The sequence below is a fragment of the Pseudorca crassidens genome, chromosome 2, assembly GCF_039906515.1.
Source record: "Pseudorca crassidens isolate mPseCra1 chromosome 2, mPseCra1.hap1, whole genome shotgun sequence".
Lineage (NCBI taxonomy): Eukaryota > Metazoa > Chordata > Mammalia > Artiodactyla > Delphinidae > Pseudorca > Pseudorca crassidens.
The window spans coordinates 180,036,788-180,059,300 of NC_090297.1; the positions used below are offsets into that span (position 1 = coordinate 180,036,788).

At 37.0% G+C, this 22,513-nt stretch overlaps 1 protein-coding gene across 25 annotated transcripts in view; it reads right to left on the minus strand.

Moving 5' to 3' along the window:
* KCNT2 (potassium sodium-activated channel subfamily T member 2) overlaps positions 1 to 22,513 on the minus strand; it is a 372,254-nt gene that overhangs the window by 166,253 nt on the left and 183,488 nt on the right. For all 25 annotated transcript variants that reach the window (XR_010941497.1, XM_067729796.1, XM_067729784.1 and 22 more), the window contains 4 exons: positions 15,850 to 16,030; positions 14,266 to 14,430; positions 12,369 to 12,505; positions 8,601 to 8,664 (listed from right to left, as the gene is read on the minus strand). Coding sequence is in view for 24 of the 25 variants with exons in the window: in XM_067729796.1 (XP_067585897.1) it covers positions 8,601 to 8,664; positions 12,369 to 12,505; positions 14,266 to 14,430; positions 15,850 to 16,030 (547 nt within the window). In the remaining variant the exon portion in view is untranslated. The remainder of the gene's footprint in view (positions 1 to 8,600; positions 8,665 to 12,368; positions 12,506 to 14,265; positions 14,431 to 15,849; positions 16,031 to 22,513) is intronic.

Below are 22,513 nucleotides of genomic sequence, written 5' to 3' on the forward strand. Positions count from 1 at the left end.
TGACTTTCTGACAGGTTTCTTCAAAACTATAGGCCCCTTGCCTCCCTTTTCTTAGAGCATTTACTTTAGAAAACTTTCAATTATAAATTCTTTCTCTGTGCCTTTGAGATGTAAATCTTCTCCTAGCCTCTCAGCAGATTTACAAGAGAGAAAAGTCTTTCTCAAGGGCCTGGAGGTCATCTCTTTGAAATGTGACCTTCAGAGGTGAAATCTTCCTGATCTCCAGTCTCTGTGGCCAGAAGACAGCTGGACTTTCATACACAGCAGTCAGCAAATGATGGCCTAATCACACTGACCAAGCTCCCCAACCCAGGACTTTTCCACTAGCTCACCCCAGAGGGTAAAAATCCTCCAGCCTTTTGCTTCAGAAGAGTTGAGTTCAATCTCTCTCCCCGAGGCAACAGCCTTTAGTAGTCTTTCCTGCCTGTTTAACTCTGTCTGGTACAGCTTTTCTTTGACACAGAGTAGGGTATAAATATAAGGTCTGTGAGCTACTAACCCTATATCCCTAGAAGATTAAATAAAATAGCTAACCTGAGCCTTGGTTTGTTAATATACCAATTGGAGCTAGTAAGAACTTCCTTGCAGGATTGTCGTGAGAAATACATCACATGCATAATATGTATAAATATATATAAGTAGTCTCTAGCCTGTAACTGATATTTAGTGATGGCTAATAAATGAGGGTGTTATTGTGTATTTCTTGTCTCTTTTTTTTTTTTTTTTTTTTTGCGGTATGCGGGCCTCTCACTGTTGTGGCCTCTCCTGTTGTGGAGAACAGGCTCTGGACGCGCAGGCTCAGCGGCCATGGCTCACGGGTCCAGCCGCTCCGCGGCATGTGGGATCTTCCCGGACCGGGGTACGAACCCACGTCCCCTGCATCGGCAGGCAGACTCTCAACCACTGCGCCACCAGGGAATCCCTCTTGTCTCTTTTTATTCCCAAGAAGCAAGAAGTCTAAAAATCAGTAGTGCCAAAAAAGCTAAAAGAGAAAAGCAGACGCTATTGGTTTTTTCAGAACCAGATCACTTTAAGTAAAAATTCATATGCCTAGTTCAGCTAAGAAAATCAAATTCTTTCACCACTGCAAAGAAAGGCTATTTAGAAGGTAAATCAGTTATGCTTCCTGCATTATAATGACTCAGAGAAGAGACTTAGCTTTGAACAAATCTTTAAATTGAGCACATCTACTGATAGATTGAGTGAACAAGATGTTCAAAAGTAAAGTGTCTGAACCTTGGAAAACATATCACAATATAAGACACCCTCCTTCCGTCCTCTCACTGTCCCTTACTTCCCAGCTCACTGTCTAGGACGGTGATTCCAATGAGTGTCTGACATCATAAACAAATTCAATCTATTGACACTACCAATTTTCATTCCCTGTTACCTCTATACCCTCATCTTCGTTTTGCTTCTTATCAGCTTACATTAAACGTTTCACCAAAATAACCAAACCCTTGTATAAACAGTCCGTTTGCTTGCCTCCCTCACCCAGGCCTACTCTATAGGCAAAATTACAACCTTGATGAATCCAACGATCCATCTACTGCAAAGAACAAAGAACGGTTGGTTGGGCGTAAACACAAATAGATGATAAATAGGTCCTTCTTTAAATTCATAGTCCATAATATCATCCAGGAGGTGAGTATTGTCCAGGAATTCCACATCTGTCCAGTCCATCCCCTCTCCCACTGTTTTAGAGAACTATTTCATATCTTCTTCTCTCACCTCAAACCTCTACCATCTGACGATTTCAACTGCTATAAAAATAATAATAATAATAAAAACCGAGCTTCCCTGGTGGCGCAGTGGTTGAGAGTTTGCCTGCCGATGCAGGGGACACGGGTTCATGCCCTGGTCCGGGAAGATCCCACATGCCGCGAAGCGACTGGGCCCGTGAGCCATGGCTGCTGAGCCTGCATGTCCGTAGCCTGTGCTCCGCAACGGGAGAGGCCACAACAGTGAGAGGCCAGCATACCGCCAAAATAAATAAATAATAATAATAACCAACATAGAAACGGTAAGAGAAGGACTTCCATAGCTCTCTCATATCATATTTGACCATATACTTGTCTCTGGATCTATATAGCTTGTCTTCCCAGTTTTCAAAATACATGAGCATTTTACTCATTTATTTATCAAAGGAAAATCTTCCAATTTTCCTTCTCCTGCATCATTCATTTTACTCTCTCTGGTAGGTCACTTCCTTTAGCATATAAGACTTGCTAAAAATTTTCCTACTTAGGAATAAAAAATATGACACAAATGAATCTGTCTGTGAAACAGAAACAGAATCAGGGACGTAGAGAATAGATTGGTGGTTGCCAAGGGGAAGGGGGTGGGAGAGGGAAGGATTGGGAGTTTGGGATTAGCAGATGCAAACTATTATGTATAGGATGGATAAACCACAAGGTCCTATTGTAGAGCACAGGGAACTGTATTCAATATCCTGTGATAAACCATAATGGAAAAGAATATGAAAAACAATCTATATATATGTATAACTGAATCACTTTGCTGTACAGCAGTAATGAACACAACATTGTAATTCAACTATACGTCGATAAAAAATAAATTAAAAAAAAAAAGAAATGGAAAAAAATTTTCCCACTTAAACAAATGGGCAAATATTACCCATCAGTTGCTGCCTTATTTCTCTGCTCCCACTTACAGAAAGCACTTCTAAAGACTGTAATTGTCTCCACTTCCTCTTTGCTATTCAATTTTTAAACTTCTTTTCTAATACAAGAATTTAAAACTATGAATCCCTCTTTAGGCACTACTTGAGCTGCATCCTACAAATTTTGAAATGTTGCATTTTTCATCACAATTCAAATATTTCTAATTCTCCTTGTTATTTCATATTTTACCCACGGGTTAAAAATGTATAATCTAATTTTTTAATATGTGGGTATTTTCCTGCTATAGTTTTAGTATTGGTTTCTTATTAAATTCTATTATGATCAGAGAACATACTCTGCATGTTTTTTAATTCTTTTATCTTTTCTGTCATTGCTTTTATGGCCCAGCACATGGTCCATCTTTGTGAATGTTCCATATGCACTAGAAAAGAACGTGTATTCTGCAGTTGAGTGTAATGTTCCATATGTCAGTTGATCTAATTGATGAAAATGAGTTCAAGTTTTTAATAACCTGAATGATTTTCTTTCTATTTGTTCTATTGACTGAGAAATACTGAAATTTCTAACAATAATTGCACCTTTTTATGTTTCCTTTCTGTTCTGTTGTTTCATACTTCATAAATTTTGAGATTTTATTATAAGGTGCATACACACTTAGGAGAGTTATGTCTTCTTCATGAATTAATCCTTTAATAAATATAAAATATTTCTCTTTATCTCTGTTAAAAGTTCCTGCCTTTGAGGTCTTCTTTATCTATTTCATATGGCCATTCCAGCTTTTGTATGACTAGTGTGCACACAGTATATCTTTTTCCATCCTCTTACTTTTAACCTAATTGTACGTTTTCCTTTTGAGTGAAATTTCTGTGGATAGTACTTCATTTGGTCTTTCTTTTACTTATCCAGTATGAAGACCCCTACCATTCAATACTGAATTTAGTCAATTCATATAATTCACAGAGTCATTGATATGGTTTAAGTTTAAGTTTACTATCTTGTTGTTTTCTACTTGTCCTATTTGTTTTTTGTTCTTTTTCTGCCTTTTTTCAGATTAAGTAAATATTTTTAGTATACCATTTTGTCTTCTGTTTTATCTTAGATATCATGGTCATTCTGTTTTATAACATAAATCTCTATCAAACTCTTCATTCAAATAATATGTAAAGCGCAAGAATCTTATTACAGTATATTTCCACCGTCCCTTTCCAATCTTTGTCATATTATTGCCATTAATTTCACTTCTACATTTCTTACAAGTTCCACGACTATTATTTTTTTTGCCTTAAACAATAATTTATATTTTAAAAATTAAGGTCATTTATATTTACCTACATATTTACCATTTTTGCTCTCTTTATTTCTTCATATAAATCTAAGTTCTCAGAAGACATCATTTCTTTTTGTTGAAGAACTTTAACTTTTTAAAAAATGTAGTCTGCTGGCAATAAATGCTCATAGGTTTTGTTTGTATAAAAATGTTTTTATCATGGCTTCCTTTTTGTGAGATATTTTTACAAGAAATGAAATAGTATATTGACAATTGTTCAAAGCACTCTAAAACAGTTGTCCCATTGTCTTCTGATTAAAATTGTTTTTTCCTCTGTATGTAATGCATCTTATAGCTACATAAGTTTATCTTATTGATTTTCAGAAATTTGATTATTACAAGTTCCAGTGCAGTCTTTTAAGTAATCATACTTCAGATTTGTTTTATGAATCCGTGGTTTTATAATTTTTGTCATAGTTGCAATAATTTCAGCCATTATTTCTTTATTTGTTTTCTGCCCAGAAGCGGAAACTTCCTCTCCATATATTCAACCACATCAGGGAACGTTGATTTCATCTTTTTCCAGAGGCAGACCTCCCTTCTTGCACTCCCTTCTTGCTTTTGTCCCAGAATCTGCTTTGACCGTAACCTTGGGAATTCCCATTCCCTCCCCTGAGTTGTATTCTGTCTTCACTCACTCCCTAGTTTTGGTAAAACACATCTCCCAGCAGCCTCCTGAAAACTGTGCATTTTTGCAACTTTTTAATATCTGTAAATATCTTTCTATCTTCTTACTTGTGGAGCCCTACATCAAGGACACAGGACAAAAATTCTGGAATTAACCAAGCCCCCATAGCAACTGTTGCCATGCGCTCTCCTAATCTAAACTGGACAGCCCCCCAACTCCATATTAGGTAAAATAATCACCATGTAGTAACCTTGTAGCATCCTGACCAATCACCTAATGCCATCCTGCCAGCAGGAATTTTCTTTATCTTGAGGCTATAAAAGTTGGCCACTAGCCCATAAAGGAGGTCGGCTCTCCCTGGTCTATCAGGAAGTTGGCCCACTGTATTTGCAGCGCCCCTCACTAACTCTGCTCTTTCTTCTCAATAAACTCTCTTTTCTAAAATACTTCCGGCCTGGAAAGTCTTCTTCCAACCCATGCTCGGACCACAACATTACTGAAGTTTTGCCAGGATACAGAATTCCAAGTGGAAAAGTACTTTCCCTCAGAATTTTGAAAGCCTTGACCCACTGTCTTCTGGCTTCTGGTATTACTGCTAAGTCTGAAAACATTCTAATTCTCCATCCTTGGTTTTGAGTGTTTTCTTCTACTTTACCTTCTCTTCATTTTCATTCTTTTCTTCCTCTTGGTCCTTCTCGTATCTCAATTTCTCTGGCAAGCATAACATTTTTTAGTCATTAATCTCTAATAAGTGGCCCCTTTCGATCTGACAACTTCAGTCTGAGAAATTTGTTTTAATTTCTGGGGTTTTTTAAATTTTTTATTTTGTTTTATATTTTTGCTAATAATTTCCCCCATTTTCTAGACCTTGTTCCTTAAATTCTTACTATATGGATATTGTTTCTTCCTGACTACTCCTTTCATTTTCTCTTGTTTTGACTCCCCTTTTCCATTATTTGGTTTTATTGTTCATTTTATTACTCTTCATTCTTTCAATGTCCTTAGATTTATCTTCTAAATATTTTATTTAATTTTTCATTTGTTACCTATATTTAATTTCCAGAAGCTCTTTTTGGTTCACTGAATGTTCTTGTTTTGTTTTGATTTGTCTTGTTCTATAGCCTACTATTCTTGTTTTATATATGTATACTCTTCTCATCTTCTCAATTACTAAATGACTAAAAATAGGATATTTATTACATATTTTGAAATTTATTTATTCTCCCAGAATTCTATGGTGGTATTTGTGTTTTCCCTTAATTCCTCTTTTCTATATGCTTTTTGTATGTCCGTTACTTGGTTCCTTCTTTTTCTTGTTAGGAAATTCCTTAAATGTCTAGTGATCACTGTTGTTTGAACATATGTAGGAGTGAAGTACTCAAAAGCTGTTTGGGACCTGAGTGAATGCAGGAAGCTTATTTTCACATCCTATGTACACACACACACACACACACGCTTGGCTAAGAAAGCTTCCAGTCCTAATGTGCGTCTACCAATCAGTCTTGCTGCACCAACCAGCCCAATACAAAGGGAGCCCTTCTGGGTGTTCCTGGAGGGTCCCCACCCCACCATCTGGATCACGCAGTAACCTGAGCTGTCTCCACCATAAGTAGGCAGAGGAAACAGTCTCCTGCATCTCCTGTCCCCCAACTGCTTCAGTAACTCACACTGACCTTCTCTGAAACTGCACAGAATCAGAGGATTTCGCTTCCAATGCTTCATTCCCAGGGGGCATCAGTGGGTCAGGAGTCTCTGCCACAGGCTAATTTCCCACTCTTTCTTCCTGGGCAGCCAGAAAGTGTTTATTTTGGCCAAATTCGCCAAACAGTAAACCTATTTTCCAAGGATGGGGAGAGGGACCAGCCATAGATGTGTGGAGGGGTTCAGGGAATCTAACTGCTTCTCCTCCAGACTTTTAATCACTGTTCATATATTTAGTACCACGTAAGACCCTACTTGCAGAGGCATCTGGTGCCTCTATTTCCTGCAACTTTTGAGGCTCCATTGCAGAAAAGAGCCTGCTTCTGATTTGTTTCCTCTCTCAACTTAAATGTTACCTTCCTTCTGTCTGTTAAGTCAGTTACCACCCAGCCATCTGCTTTCTAGCTTCCAAACTTGTATTAATGTCTCCTCATCTACCATCTCCTTTGTCTTGATGAGTGAAGTCTTTTTATGCATTTCTTACAAATTTTCTAGAGCATCAGGAAGAAATGGAATGCATCTGTTTAATGGAAAGCTTCCAAATTCACCTTGTAAAGGGTACTCTAAAAGACATTAGGTAATTATTTCCTAATGTTTACTCCCCTTATTACATAGATACTGGAAGACTGGAAGTCTTCTGAAACTAAGCTGCCACTGGAGAGGCCCAAGATTCACAATTACATAAGTTAAATAATTATAGAAACATAAGGTAGAGGATGTTCAATTCCAGTTCACTTATTCAATAAATATGTTTGGAGCATCCAATGTGTGGAAACAATTAAGAAACCATTGCAATAGTGCGTAAGTGGACCGAGGAGAATCTGGTCTGAATTAAGACAGTAACTGTGGAGAAGGAGGGGAGCAAGTGAATTTTAAAATATATATTTTTTAAAAAGAAATATTTTACAAACTTTGCAATCATTTGTTTGGTCTATGGCCTTACATTAGTTTGCTAGGGCTGCAATAACAAAATACCACAAACTGGGTGGCTTAACGAAAATTTATTGTCTCATCGTCCTGGAGGCCAGAGTCCAAAATCAAGGTGTTGGTAAGGTTGGCTCCTCCTGAGGGCTGTGAGGGGAGTATGTGTCCCAGGCTTCTCTCCTGGCTTAGAGAAGACTGTCTTAATGTGCATGTGGCATTCTCCCTGTTATCTGTCAGTCACCACATTTCCCTTTTTTACAAGGACACGGCTCATATGGGACTAAGACCCACTCTAATAAACTCATTATAAGTTGATTATCTCTATTAAGACCTTATCGCCAAGTAAGTTCACATTATGAGGTACTGGAGGTTTGGAACACATGAGTTTTTGAGGGACACAATTCAACACATAATAGTCCTCTTCAAATGAAGGATGAGTAAGTTGGTTTAAAAATGAGTAAAAATTTTAGTTAAATTAGAGTGAGAACAACACAAAGCCTGTCACATTCAGGACTTGCAATTCTAAAGTAATGTACCAGAGCACGCCTATTAGATGCTCCAGAAAAGTGCAAATCATGTCCCTAAAAGACCCAGACATATTTTGCCTTTTCCCCAATCACTACAGAAGCCAACAAGGTTCTCATCTGTCTGTGTACCACAGGTATGACTACCGATGAACTTACTGGCTTAGAAACACAGGAGTTAACAGTACATCCTCAACATAGAATAATAAAGCACTTTTTAAAAGTAATAAAATTAAAATGTATTTAAAAAATAGAAGTTATAATTTGGTAAATTGTAAGATTTAATTTAATTGTGAGTTTATAGAACTTTAGACCTAAAAAATGTATCATGGAGATCATATAAGCCAGAGATTTCCAAATTGGGAGGTGCTTCAAAATCACCTGGAGATCTTTTAAAAATACACAGCTTCCCAATTCCCACCCTGCATATCCTGAATAGAACTTTCACAAATGCATATTTTTTTAGAAACTCTCCAACTGATTTTATGCAGAGTGCCTGATCCATCTGCCTTGTTTTTAAGTTGAAGAAATTGAGATCTTTTGAACAAAATCACATCGCATAGGATATATTTAATTAAAAATGATCTAGTTCTGTTTATATATGACTCATTTCATTTTGATCAACTGAAAACCCAAGGATTAGTGATAACTACTTCAAGAATACTTTCGTTGATACAGTCAATGATGCAACTATTCTTATATTTTGGCAAGATAGTTTAGAGATATTCACTTCCATGTAGCAAAATTTTTAAGGTCATCAGTATTTAATGTTGGCAGATTAAAAAATAAATAAATTAAAAATCTTCTAAGGAAAAAAGAACAATTTACAAAAAGAGATTTTAGAAACTTACAGAGGATGTCCTATCTACTTCACAACGGCTGCTCAGAATAAAACAGGCCTCAGCATCATCCATCCTAAATGCAGATGGAAAAATAAGATAATCACACACTGACATATCTGTGTATATCTATGCATTATCTGCAAAATAGAATTCCAGTGCATATAAAGTACGTGTAAACTACGGACATCCTTAGGTTTAAATGAAAGTAGGATTTCTAGGATCGTGACTATATTTGACTGTAAACAAAATAATTGTTGTAGATTGGCTATATAACTCAAGAGCTTATAATACAGAAGTTAAAAAAAGTCAACTTTTATTTTCTCTTTTATCATTGTATATTTTTTTCATATATATACTTTGTGTAAATTGAGGGAGTTGTATTAGCCTTTAGTTTAGATGGATTACATTTTGGCTTCAGTATGTCAACAAAACTAAGAGAGAGGAAACAAAGCTGCTTAGTATTTGTAAGCCAAACTCTACCGTACATTTATATTTCCTGGAGATGAATCATCAACTGTTCGAAAACCTTTCCTTTCATGCTAAAGTTCTATATTTCTTAAATGTAGTGATAAACAGTAATTACGCTTCAGTGCTTGATAAGTAATGTTCTAAAAACATAAAACTGTGTATTTTCAAAATAAGGAATTATTTATCTTTCTGGTTCATTATGATAAAAGAATTTTTCTCCAAAATATTTTCTATGAAAAATCCATGGAATTAGACCAAACCAAACAGTTTTGGAAAAATGTGAAGTAGTCGTGGTTATTAAGACACTATGAGCATTGTATAACATTTTCTAAATGTCATCTTCAACAGAGCAATTCAAAACTCATACAACTGACCTTTGGAACTGGTTTGGAGAATCCTACTCCTTGTTTCTTGCATGGGGAATTGTACTGAAGAATGTATTAGTTAACATTAAATCCCAAATCTTCATGTGACATAGGATAAGAAATGAACATAGAAATGGTGCCTTCTTTCTTAATTCAGCTTTTTGAGAATTACCACCCTGCTACCTCTCACTCATCCACACTTTTCTTTTTTATTCTTATGGAGGAATGCTTCTTGCAAATGTGACTGATTTTGCTAAGAAACCATTATTAACACTACTAATACTAAATGAGTGTGTTAATCCTAGGTAGTATCGAGCTAAGATACTAACAGCCAATCCTAATGGCTTAGATTAATTTATTAGGTAGTCAAAAGACTTCATTTATCACAGAAATTCATACTGACCATAATATGTGCATGACTCATTCTTACCATATGAAGAACTTAACTCATTATAATAAATTAAGCATATTGATTACCTATGCAGATGAATATAAAGATCCAAGTTATATTACTGTCTAAGCAACTATTTCTTTACGGTTCCCAAATAATGAGTATAGATAGCAAATAGCAAACACCTGTGTTTTACTCGAGGTAATGGGAGAATCTGACTTATTCTAGAACTGTCATGTATAGTGACAACATATATGAAGTATGTAATCCACAACAAATACTAATATTGGGTGGGCCAAAAGTTTCGTTCAGTCTTTTGGGTAAGATGGCTCTAGTATGGAGAAGGTGCTGCGACTGATTGAACGTGTCAAAAGTTTGCGAAGTTTCGTGCTGGAGATGTCTTGCTGGACGATGCTCCACAGTCGGGTAGACCAGTTGAAGTTGATAAGGATCAAATTGAAACAATAACTGAGAACAATCAACATTATACCACGCGGGAGATAGCCGACATAACCAAATCAAGCGTTGAAAATCATCTGCACCAGCTTAGTTATGCGAATCGCTTTGATGTTTGGGTTCCACATAAGTTCAGCGAAAAAAACCTTCTTGACCATGTTTCCACGTGCGATTCTCTACTGAGACGTAATGAAAATGTTCCATTTTTAAAACAAATTGTGATGGGCAAAGAAAAGTGGATACTGTACAACAATGTGGAATGGAAGAGATCATGGGGTAAGTGAAATGAAGCACCACCAACCACACCAAAGGCTGGTCTTCATCCAAAGAAGGTGATGCTGTGTATATGGTGTGATTGGAAGGGAATCTTCTATGATGAGCTCCTTCCAGAAAACCAAACAATTAATTCCAACAAGTACTGCTCCCAATTAGACCAACTGAAAGCAGCACTCGATGAAAAGCGTCCAGAATTAGTTAATATAAAAGGTATAACCTTCCATCAGGATAACACAAGACCTCATCTTTCTTTGATGACCAGGCAAAAACTGTTACAGGTTGGCTGGGAAGTTATGATTCATCCGCCGTATTCCAGACATTGCCCCTTCGGATTTCCATTTATTTCAGTCTTTAAAAATTCTCTTATGGAAAAAATTTGAGTTTCCTGGAAGACTGTAAAAGGCACCTGGAACAGTTCTTTGCTCAAAAAGATAAAAAGTTTTGGGAAGATGGAATTACGAAGTTGCCTGAAAAATGGCAGAAGGTAGTGGAACAAAAAGGTGAATACGTTGTTCAATAAAGTTCTTGGTGAAAATGAAAAATGTGTCTTTTATTTTTACTTAAAAAACTGAAGACACTTTTTGGCTCATCCAATATATTCTCAAAGAAGCTTAGTTTTACAATTATGTACCATTCATTATATCCTGACAGTTTCTACTGACTTTTTTGTTTCAGAAGTTATTAAATCTTTGGAAAAATCTCAGTTAAACTGACCTATTATATATAAATCAAAACTAATGTCAGAGTTCCTGTTATGAGCTATCTAGTCATCTTTTGCAGGAGTAAGCAGCAAAAATGAGTTTGGAAATTTTCTTCTGTTCTTTTCCATCACCCACACACCCCCTCCCCCATACACACACAAACACACAGAGAACATGCATAAAGAAACACAGAACATACACAAACACATGGAGAACATGCACCAGTACACACACACTAACACACATACTCAAGCGATCTGGAAAAAAACCAAAACAACAACAAAGAAAAAAACAGTTATGTTATGAAATTGAGGGAAGATACTTTTAAACCTAAAAGAGTTTGTAGGACAACTCAAGGATAAACATGAAGATATGTTTAAAACTTGTAAAACAAGAGAAAACATTGAGCAAAGCTACTTGTGCTAAGGATCTCTTCTGGCTTCTGAAACTAAGGATGCTGTTTTGCAGATGCCCAGATTCCCCAGTGTCTACAGCCTAACCAACCGTCCTCTCACTCTGCCCCCATGAAATGACCCTCATGACCTGTGACAAATGTGTAAGACTATGTCACCTTTAAGCTTGGTGGGCTGGCACCTACACAACAAGAAGAGAGAAACTAAGACCCCTGTCACCTTTCTGATTCTTCCAGTTCCCAAGGACTCTTTCATCTCAGACACCACCGGGCAACACAAGTGTTACCCGACCCGTATATGATACAAGCTCCTTAAATTTAAACCCTGACACGAACTGCTTTGGCATCTCACACAATGTTTAGCCCAAGATTTTTATCTGGGAATAAAAACAGTATCCAGGGATTTGGAGATGACTCTCCTTGAGTCTGGATAACTCAGCTCACCTCCCAGAAGCCTGAGATAATTACGTGACACCACACTTCTCACCGTGCTGTGTGGACACCGTCTGCCAAACATCCCTGCCCTGAGAAAGAGGAGCAAATACGCGGATTTTATATTTTTAACCTTCCGATTTGACCAGCAGTGGGATGAAAGCAAAAGCCTGTATTCAAAAACACACCTTGCAACACTGAAAACTGCTAAAATTTGGAGGAGAGAAAAGATATTAAAACAGTACAAGATGGAAAATATTGAAGAGATATACTCACTTTGCTCGCAACAGATCCTGATCTTTAAGGGCTGAACCTTGAAGGTAGATGACTCTTTGTGACCACATCGGAATCTGTAGGACCCTTCGGACCTGCACATCCATTTCAGTAGGACACAAAATCACCACATAATAATCCTACTCAAAACAAAGGGGGCCATGGGTTAGAGACAATAATGCTTTGTTTTATACTACGTAGGTAAATAGAATATCTAAGAACATTTCAAAATATGATAAAGTAGAAATTAACTCTTATAACAAATAAAAGTTTGCATTTAAAACCCAGCGTTAAATAAAATGATTCAGTAATAAACATAACAGACATATAAAAATCTCATAAATCAATATATTCATCCTGATCTTTTTCAATTTTATTAGTACCAGGAAGGGAAGGTAATCGGTGCTTATACTCAGCACACATTTCCAGTCTACGAAGTTTTCAGTTACGACTTCAGGCTGATTCTAAAAGATAAATTGCATACCAGCCAGAAGTCCTAAGGATCAATTCATACTTCGAATTGTTACTTTTAGATAAAAACTGTGATGGTGATTTGTATCAATATTATTATGAACTGATAATATTGAAAATATTCTGATGAATATCTGAATGGAAAAAGATTCACAAAAATATTGATAATACTGACAAAGTAACTTAAATTTAAAAGTTTGAGATCAAAATATTTCAAAATAATGGTCTTTTGGAGAAAATAAAAAACAATCTGTAAGAATTTAAAATCTATAAGAATTTAAAATAATTTATCTATAAGAATTCAAATTCTCTGGTAAACACTCACCATTTTATCACTTTATAATATATCTAGTAGGAATTTTTGGAGTTCTAAGAATTCTCCATATTGATATTAGACAAAATAAATTACTAGGGATCAAAATCTGGAAGGATCGAATTTTCCCCAAAATAGATTTTCTTTGTGGGTTATAATAAGCATCTGAAATTATTTAATATGAATAATAAAAAACCTAACCATTAAATTTGGAATTCCTGCAAAAAAGGAAAAATAATTTATGCAAAAACAGAAGAATATATTATATAAGTATCACTTCTAAATTAGATTTTTTTGAATCCAAAAAAGTAGTATTTTAAAAGTTCTCTAAAATATTCAAGAAAAAAGCTCTTTATTTAAGGGAGAGATAATTGATGTACTCAGCACTGTCTTGACCTCAGGATTATCCAAACTCTTGCCACTAATTTATTGGGGAAACACAAGAAATTCAAGTAGCTCTTTGCTGTTTGGACTAGATTAAGTGCCTTGAGCAGCAAAGGAGATGACCTAAGTCTACAATGACCCAGAACCATGGCAAGTGGAAGAAGTATCTGAGGAGTTCGTCTGCATAGACAGAAGAAGAGATTTTTCTGAATTTATGATCTCAATCAGCAAGTTATTTCCCAAATTTTGGTCACTTATTGTTACTATAAATAAGACCTAGTTTCACTCCAGGAAACAAAAGGAAAAATGGAACTTCCAGACTTCCACATTTCTATCAGCAACACTTGATAAAATTCTGAAATATTCAAGTGAGCAGATGATATTGCAATGATTCTTTCATTGTTTTATTATATTTTATGTTAAATTTCACTGTTTCATAAAAATATCATTTATGCATTACCCAAGGGAGAAAAAAAGCAATCATTTTAATCAGAGGAAACCTTTCTTTATAGCAGTAACATAATTCCATCTGTCTTTCAGTATAGATACAGAAGGAAACTTAACATACTGTGTATTCCTCCAGCATTTTTTTCTATGTTCCTGGTTATATTTGTAGTTCTTCATTTTCTCATTCTAAATTTGAGTGTATAAATAAAAATCCTCCAGAACACAGGCTGTACTATGATTAACTGACCTTGACAATGTTAGTAGGTATGATCTGTTTAAAGGTACCTGGAGTCTTGGATGAGCATAGAATTCATTCAAAAAGTCCATGAGTAAGTCAATCTTCAGTGAGCTGACACACAGAACAACATGCTTTTCAGTTTGAGCTCTGTGTCGACTATAGTTTCCACCTGACTTTTGTCTCTCCATCCACAAATAGGCCAGCTGTTCAAACTGTAATGCATTTTCCACATGTGAATGAAAGACACGGGACATAAAAATAAAAATAAATGCAATACATCTGTTGTTTATTAAGTATACTCAATTTCTTAGATGAAAGTCTTTGAGATTCAAATGATCAGTGTTCCCTTCAATAAGAGGCTCTTCACAGGATGGCTGCAGAGCTTGCTAATGCCTCCCAGGGCCTTCAGGTCTTCAGGAAACACAGTAATATGATTTTCCTATTGTATCATAGCAGGGCACTAAGAGTTCCATGCCTCTGCTCTGTCCAGTAGGGTATGCAGCTATATATGTCATGCACTGAGTCAAAGAGAAAAGCCTCACTTTTTTCTCCCACATTCTTATATCAACTTCAGCCCACATCTCCTGCAAGGGGAGATACCCTTACCACCAACAAAAGGCCACATTCTAGTTATTTAGTAGCTGGTATCTAACGGTTGTGGAGTGTATAGGGGAGGGGTGTCATTAAGGATGACATGTATGATTGGATAGGAACGGGAAGATCTTTTTTTTTTTTTTTTGCGGTACGCGGGCCTCTCACTGTTGTGGCCTCTCCCGTTGCGGAGCACAGGCTTCGGACGCGCAGGCTCAGCGGCCATGGCTCACGGGACCAGCCACTCCCCGGCATGTGGGATCTTCCCGGATCGGGGCACGAACCCGTGTCCCCTGCATCGGCAGGCGGACTCTCAACCACTGCGCCACCAGGGAAGCCCGAAGATCATTTTTATACCTATGTAAAGTATATTTCAATACACTGTGTCCAATGGTTCTGTAACGGAACATGCAAGATTTATTTGTATTGACCACATCCTGTTTCTGACCTGCCCACCCATGGACACCCAGAGTTCATTGCAGGAAAAAGTTGAAGATTGCCTCTATGTACCTTTAGTCTCATTTTATATCTCTGTCCCTTTGCTATCTCCTTATCCATTCTCCAAAATGCTGCATGATAGCTATGTATCATCTTCAGATTTTGTTTTAGTTGACCATCATATGGAAACAATTTTTATTCATTACAACATATGGCTTTTACATGTATTTTCAAGACTCAAGAGAAATCAACCCTTCACAAGTATATTTCCTTGAGCTATCATTCTATAATTTAAAAATATACTATCCTACAATCCTAAAATTAACATAAGTACTCTACATTTGAAAGAAAGCACCTTGAAGAATTGAAATGAAATGTGAGCTATCAATTGTGACTGGAGGGAAAAAAAACTCAGTGTTTCTAATACCATGCAAAAAGGCATTTCTGATACAATTGTAATTAATTGACTGGATGGAACAATAGCAGGTGTTAATATATTATTGTTAGATTAACAAGCCACCCTGCAATTTTTATTAAATGTGGAAGATTTGATTTCATAAGACTTTGCAGGTTCCTATAAAATTTAACATGGTTGTGTTTACCTGTATGGGGAGAACCACGAGAGCAACACAGATCATGGCAACAACGAAAAGCTTGGACGACCATGTTTCTGGAGTGACATCCCCAAAGCCCACAGTAGAAAACGTCACAATGCAGAAATAAAGGGAGTCAAAGAGATTCAGCTTCTTTCCTATTCGTTCCAGATGTTGGATTCCACAAATGCTAAAGAAACACATGTGTATTACAATTAAAACTTTCAAATTAGGCACACTGCTTCTCATCATGACTCTCTTGAAAACCAAAGTGCATTTCATAAATCCACTTAGTAGTTAGGAACTTACATGGAACAGTATTTTGGTTGAGGAAATATAATTTTTAAGCTTTTTTTCCTACATCAAACAGATATAGTCTTATTTTCATTAGTAGCCAAAAATTGTAGCCAAAGTATCACAAAGTATATTTGAATAGCATGTAAAATAAATAGACTGAATTTCATGGGTGACCTACACAAACATTTTGAATGCGTGTCGAGGAAACACAGACACCAGAATTCACTAGATCTCTTCCCCATCAAAATAGCAATTGTCAGGGGGTGGTGGTGGGATGAATTGGGAGATTGGGATTGACATATATACACTAACATGTTTAAAATAGATAACTAATAAGAACCTGCTGTATAAAAAAAGTAAATAAAATAAAATTCAAAAGAAAATAGCAATAGTCAGTAGTCTTTTTTTTTTTTTAACAGAGAGACATTTTTCAGTATATACATGTGGTATAGATATACGTGTATATATTCCGTGTGTGTGTGTTCCATACACAGTCATCCTTCAGTATCCCCTGGGGTCTCGTTCCAGGATCCCCACAGATACCAAAATCCACAGATGCTCAAGTCCCTTATATAAAATGGCATAGTATTGATATTTGCATATAACCTATACACATCCTTCTGTATACTTTAAATCATCTCTAGATTACTTATAGTACCTAATACAATGTAAATGCTATAAAAATAGCTATAAATAAGTTGCAAAGTCTATGTAAGTAGTTGCTTGTGTGCGGCAAATTCAAGTTTTGTTCTTTGGAACTTTCTGGAAATTTTTCCCAAATATTTTCAATCTGTGATTGGTTGAATCCACAAATGTGGAACTTGTGGATACAGAGGGACAACTGTATACAGGAAAGGCTTGAGGAGTTAACCATTGCAAGGTGCCTCTAAAAATGAGTCTCTAAGTAGATCGATTATCTGTACAAAGCTATTGATGATATGAAAGTCAGGGAACAGCATAGAAATTGTTATAAGATGTTCCCAAAGTAGAATTCCTAAAATAGCATTAGAAATAGCACTGCTACTAGCTTAAAAAAAAAAAAAAAAGTAAGGCTATGAAACATGCATATATGTGCAATGTTGGAGGGAAATGAGACTTGCAACATAAAAAATCAGCAATAAAAAGGAATCTAGTACTGACGCATGTTAAAATATGAACAAGCCAAAAAAAGAGTGAAAGAAGCCCGATGTAAAGGACGGACTACATATTGTATGATTCTGTTTATATGAAATGTCCAGAAAAGACACAGAAAGCATATTAATGGTTGCTTGGGACTGATGGTAGGAATGGGGTGATGAAAAAGAAGATGTGCTATTCAATGTTTAAACTACAGAAATTCCTTTTCCAGCCTTTTAAGATATCTATGTATTTGTCTAAGTTACATATCATAAATATTCAATTAACTTAAATCTTTTTAAGGCAGAGTATATAAGCCACTGGATAGTTAGGAAGATGGGTAGGCACACAGGTAGATAAACCAAGGGACAGAAGAGAAACAGTAGGGTTCGTGTCATCATTTTGCTTCTGAGGCAGGAACTGTTCTGTTATTTTTCTGTTTTCTTAACTCCAGGTCTCCAGAACATTTCAGCAAAATTTCACTGGTTCTATGTTCAGAAATTTTGTGTAAGCTGCCAGGTCATAATAGTTGACTCATGTCAGTTTATTTTCTCAGCTGCCTCTATGCAATATACCAGCCAAGTTAATTCTAAGACTATTCAGATGGAGCCTTCATACAACCAAAGAGAACAGCTGTTTGATAACAATAGACCTTTCTGTGGAATATGTTTTTTACTTTATTTAAAATAATTTATATTTGAGAAGGTAAACAACTTTGCATCACTTTTATACTTCAGTAGGAAATAGAATGAGGAAAAATATAATTTATATATTTTTAAGAATTCAAATGTTACTGAAGGGCTTACTATATTTTGCATCACTACACATTAAAAGCAAATCTCTGTTTATAGATAAAATGTACATTTCCTAATTGAGACATGTGTTACCGTGACCAGAACTACCAGAAAAAATCTCCTGCTCTGCTTCCTGGTCTTCAGTTTGTCCTTCTTTTAATGCGACCCACTCATAAAGGCCATATTCATATTCTTTAAACACAGCTTGGATATATCAATCTCAGGTTCAAAAAAGCAACTAGATTCTCACTGTTGAAGAACACTTTCTTTTTTTTGTTTGTTTGTTTGTTTTTTTGCGGTATGCGGGCCTCTCACTGCTGTGGCCTCTCCCGTTGCGGAGCACAGGCTCCAGACGCACAGGCTCCGGACGCACAGGCTCAGCGGCCATGGCTCACGGGCCCAGCCGCTCCGCAGCATGTGGGATCTTCCCGGACCGGGGCACGAACCCGCGTCCCCTCCATCGGCAGGCGGACTCTCAACCGCTGCGCCACCAGGGAAGCCCGAGAACACTTTCTAATTTGTGGTGTGACGTACTATTATAATAGCTGCCAATAAATCAATTCTTATGTTCATTCTCCTTTGCAACATGATATTGCTGTACTTCCCACTAAGGTGTACAGTGTGTCTCTCCTTGACCTTGAATTTAAGCTGGCCTATTGACTTGTTTTGACCAATAGAGTATTGTGGAAGTGATGCTGTGTGAGTTGCATAAACCTAGACCTTAGAGGACACTGAAGTTCTTGTTCTCACTTTCTTGGAAGTCTAAGACCAAGACTTCCAAGTCTTGGAAGTTCTGAAGACACTGAAGTTCTTGTTCTCACTCATGGTGCTGTGCAGCAGCCCCATATAGTCAACTGGAGGATGAGGGGCCATGCGGAGAAAAAACAGCATGTCCCAGCTGCCAGCCAGCACAAACAGCTGCACAGCAGAAAGATGCCGTCTTAGACTCACCAGCACCTGTGAGGCCGTCACGTGACTGAAGCCAAAAGAGTAATCACAGGTGAGAACAGCAGAAGAACTGCCCCAGTCACCCATCACACAACTGTGAGAAACTACAAAGTTTGGGGTTTGGCAGTGGCTTGTTATTCAGCAATAGATACGTGGTGCATATAGAATTAACTAGAATCCAAGGGCTTCCCTGGTGGCGCAGTGGTTAAGAATCCGCCTGCCAATGCAGGGGACATGGGTTCAAGCCCTGGTCTGGGAAGATCCCACATGCCGCAGAGCAATTAAGCCCGCGAGCCACAACTTCTGAGCCCACGTGCCACAACTACTGAAGCCCGCGCGCCTAGAGCCCATGCTCCGCAACAAAAGAAGCCACCGCAATGAGAAGCCCGCCCACGGCAACATAGAGTGGCCCTGCTCACCGCAATGAGAGAAAGCCCACACGCAGCAACGAAGAGCCAACCCAGCCAAAAATAAATAAAGAAAATAAATGAAAATGAAATAAAATAAGGTGCCTCTAGTAAAGAGAAATAAGGTGGAAAATAAGGTGAAAAAGTAGCAGATAATTAATAATCATTTGATAAATCTTTGCAAAGCTTTGTAAGAAAAAAGAATTAACTAGAATCCAAAACCTGGATCTAACCTGTTTTTTCTTCGTTTGTCTCACTTATCTCCCTTTTACATGTTATTTGGACTGTTTGCTTATCATAATATATATAACCCATGGCCCAATGTATACTTTTTGCCCAATCTGTTTCTTTCAATTGAAAATCCTCTTTCTCCAATACCTACAAGAATTCCCATTTTTTGAAACCCTAGCTCAGATATAACCTCCCTCATGAAGACTTCTTTGTATCCCAAGCTACAGTGTTTCTGATGAATTTCTAAAGTATATATGAGTTCATGTCTTAGATAGCTACACTTTTACAAATATGTATATATATATATATATTTAGTGTTAAATATTTATCAACCCTACTCAACTATTATCAACCTCGATGACAGTATTTATACTTTATAATTTTCCTACAACACTTAGAACAAAGTGCATAGCAGCTATCCAGTAGCTAACTGCTAAATGAACAAAATAACACTTAATTAAACCCTGCTCAAATAATATATACAAACTCCAAAAAATAGTTCATGCATGTTTCAGTTTTATATTACTGCAAAACAAACTCCCCCAAACTTATTGGTTTAAAAAAGTAACAATTTATCATCTCACATGGTTCGGTGGGAAGCTCCTCTGGTTTTCTTGGGCTCACACCTGCAGCTGTGTTCAGCTAGAAGTCTGGCTGAATGGAAGGCTCAGGATGCTCCCACCACTGGGGTCTATGGTCAGGTTTCATTGTTGGCTGTGGCGCCTAGTTTCTCTCCATGAGACCTCTCAGCCTCCGATCAACTCAACCAGTTTCCTTTTTGGCATGGCAGCTGCAAGCCCTCTGAAGACCTAGCTTTGATCAGCCCATTCTATTTGCCAAAGTCACAAGATCCTCCCAGATTGAAGGAGTGTGGAAACAGACTCCATGTCTTCATGAGAGGAGCCACAAAATATTATGGCTATGCTTTTCAATCTACCAAACTGTATACATGATAATACCTATCACAACCTATGTAAATCTTAATAAATTTTGCTGAATAAACCATATTGCAAGGTATTTAATTTCCTTGATATGGTTGTAGTTAAATCTATACTTACAAGCATTTTTTTATAATCCTTATGCAACATTCCATTTACTTGACCTGGGAAAATCATGTGAGCCTTTCACTTATTTGTTAATATTACACTTACACTTGAAGGACTTGGTATACCTTAATGCTCTCTAAATTGATATGAAAATGAAGACCCCTAAAATGATAAGAAAATGAAACAGTTGTTGCATATTTGGTATAATTATACAAAAGCAAAATCAACTTTTTAAAAAAAGACTAATAAAGATGAATACACTGAATTACTTTTAGAGTTTTCCTCTGATTTTGAATAGGCTCGTCTGCTGGTTTCTCTTAGGGGCTCATTAAATGGGCCACTGCTTAGGTTCATGAGTAACAATGTCCCTACAGTTTTTAAAACATTGATCTTCTAAGTCAATAAATATTTTTGTAATAAATAAATGACTTTTGTTCCTTCTCCCCAAGAGAAAATGATGCAGAGGATACTTAAATATTTAGCCTGAGAACACAATAATCCTTTTAAATTATAGGTCAAATCTTGTTCCCTCTCTGTTTCTAACTCTCAATGCCACATTCAGAATAAAATCCCAAACACCTGGCTCTTCTCTGAACTCATCTTCCGAGATCACCCCGAATTCACTGTCCTCTAGTCCCTCAGCCTCACTGCAGTCAAGCGTCAACCAGCTTCTCTCAATGCCTTCCCTTTATTTCCAATAGACATCTCAAAGTTAACATGTCCAAATGGAATCCTAAACTTCCTCTCAAACTCTTCATCATTGGATGGTGGCAAAGAGAGCTTTCTTGAACCAAAATCCTGGAATCATCCTGGACTTTTTTTTTCTTTTTTTATAACAACCCATATCCAATCTTTTAGCAAACTCCACTGCTTCTAACTTCAAAATATAACCAGACTCCACAATCACTACTCACCATTTATACTGCCACCACAATGATCCCTGCCATCAGTTTTTTTTCCCTCCACTGCAGTAAGCATCCCCACCCTTTTTCCAACAGCTTATAGTCGACCCGTCAGCCAGAGCTGCCCTATGACAACATGAGTCAAGCCATGCTATTCCTCTACTTAAAGCCCTGAGAGGGCTCCCTCTTTCACTTAGACTAAAAGCTAACAATCTTTCATTTGTCTCCAGCGTGCTCCTCTATCCGACCCTTCCCTATGCCTTTTGGACTAATTTTCTACTTTCCTCCCTGTGGTTTGCTCTGCCCCAGCTACACTGGCATTCTTGCTTTCTGACCAACATGACAGGCATGGTCCGGACTCAGGGTCCTGTCATGGACTGCTCTCTCTGGCTGGACCCTATTGCCGAGATATTGTCATGGCTATCTCCTCACCTCCTTCAAGTCTTTACTTCTATCCTGACCATCATATATACTCCAAGTCTTTCTTATACTGCTTAATTAAAAAAATATATAATAGTTTTAGTCATTTGCTGGATTTGAGGCCCATTATCCATAAACCTCTATAAGAATGGAGTCTATTAGGACAGAGTCACATGGTGTCTTCATCTATGTTGCCTGAGCACCTATATTACTGCCAAGAACATAATGATGTGCATTAATATTTCCTGAATGAATGAGGGTCTGAATGTAAAATACACAGATCTCTGTTGCCCACATTTAAATCACCTAGCTATTTAGCCTGTTTAGATAGATATAAACTAAATACATTTCATTAAAGAAAGAGCACACAAAAATGTTTATCTCACCACTGTCTTAATGGTGGAATCTAATACAACTAAGAGGCAAGGCTAAATACTTCTTTGTCAAAACAGGCAAATGACTTTCCCACCACCTTTTGAAATATTCGAGTACTTATAAACAAGTAAATTAGG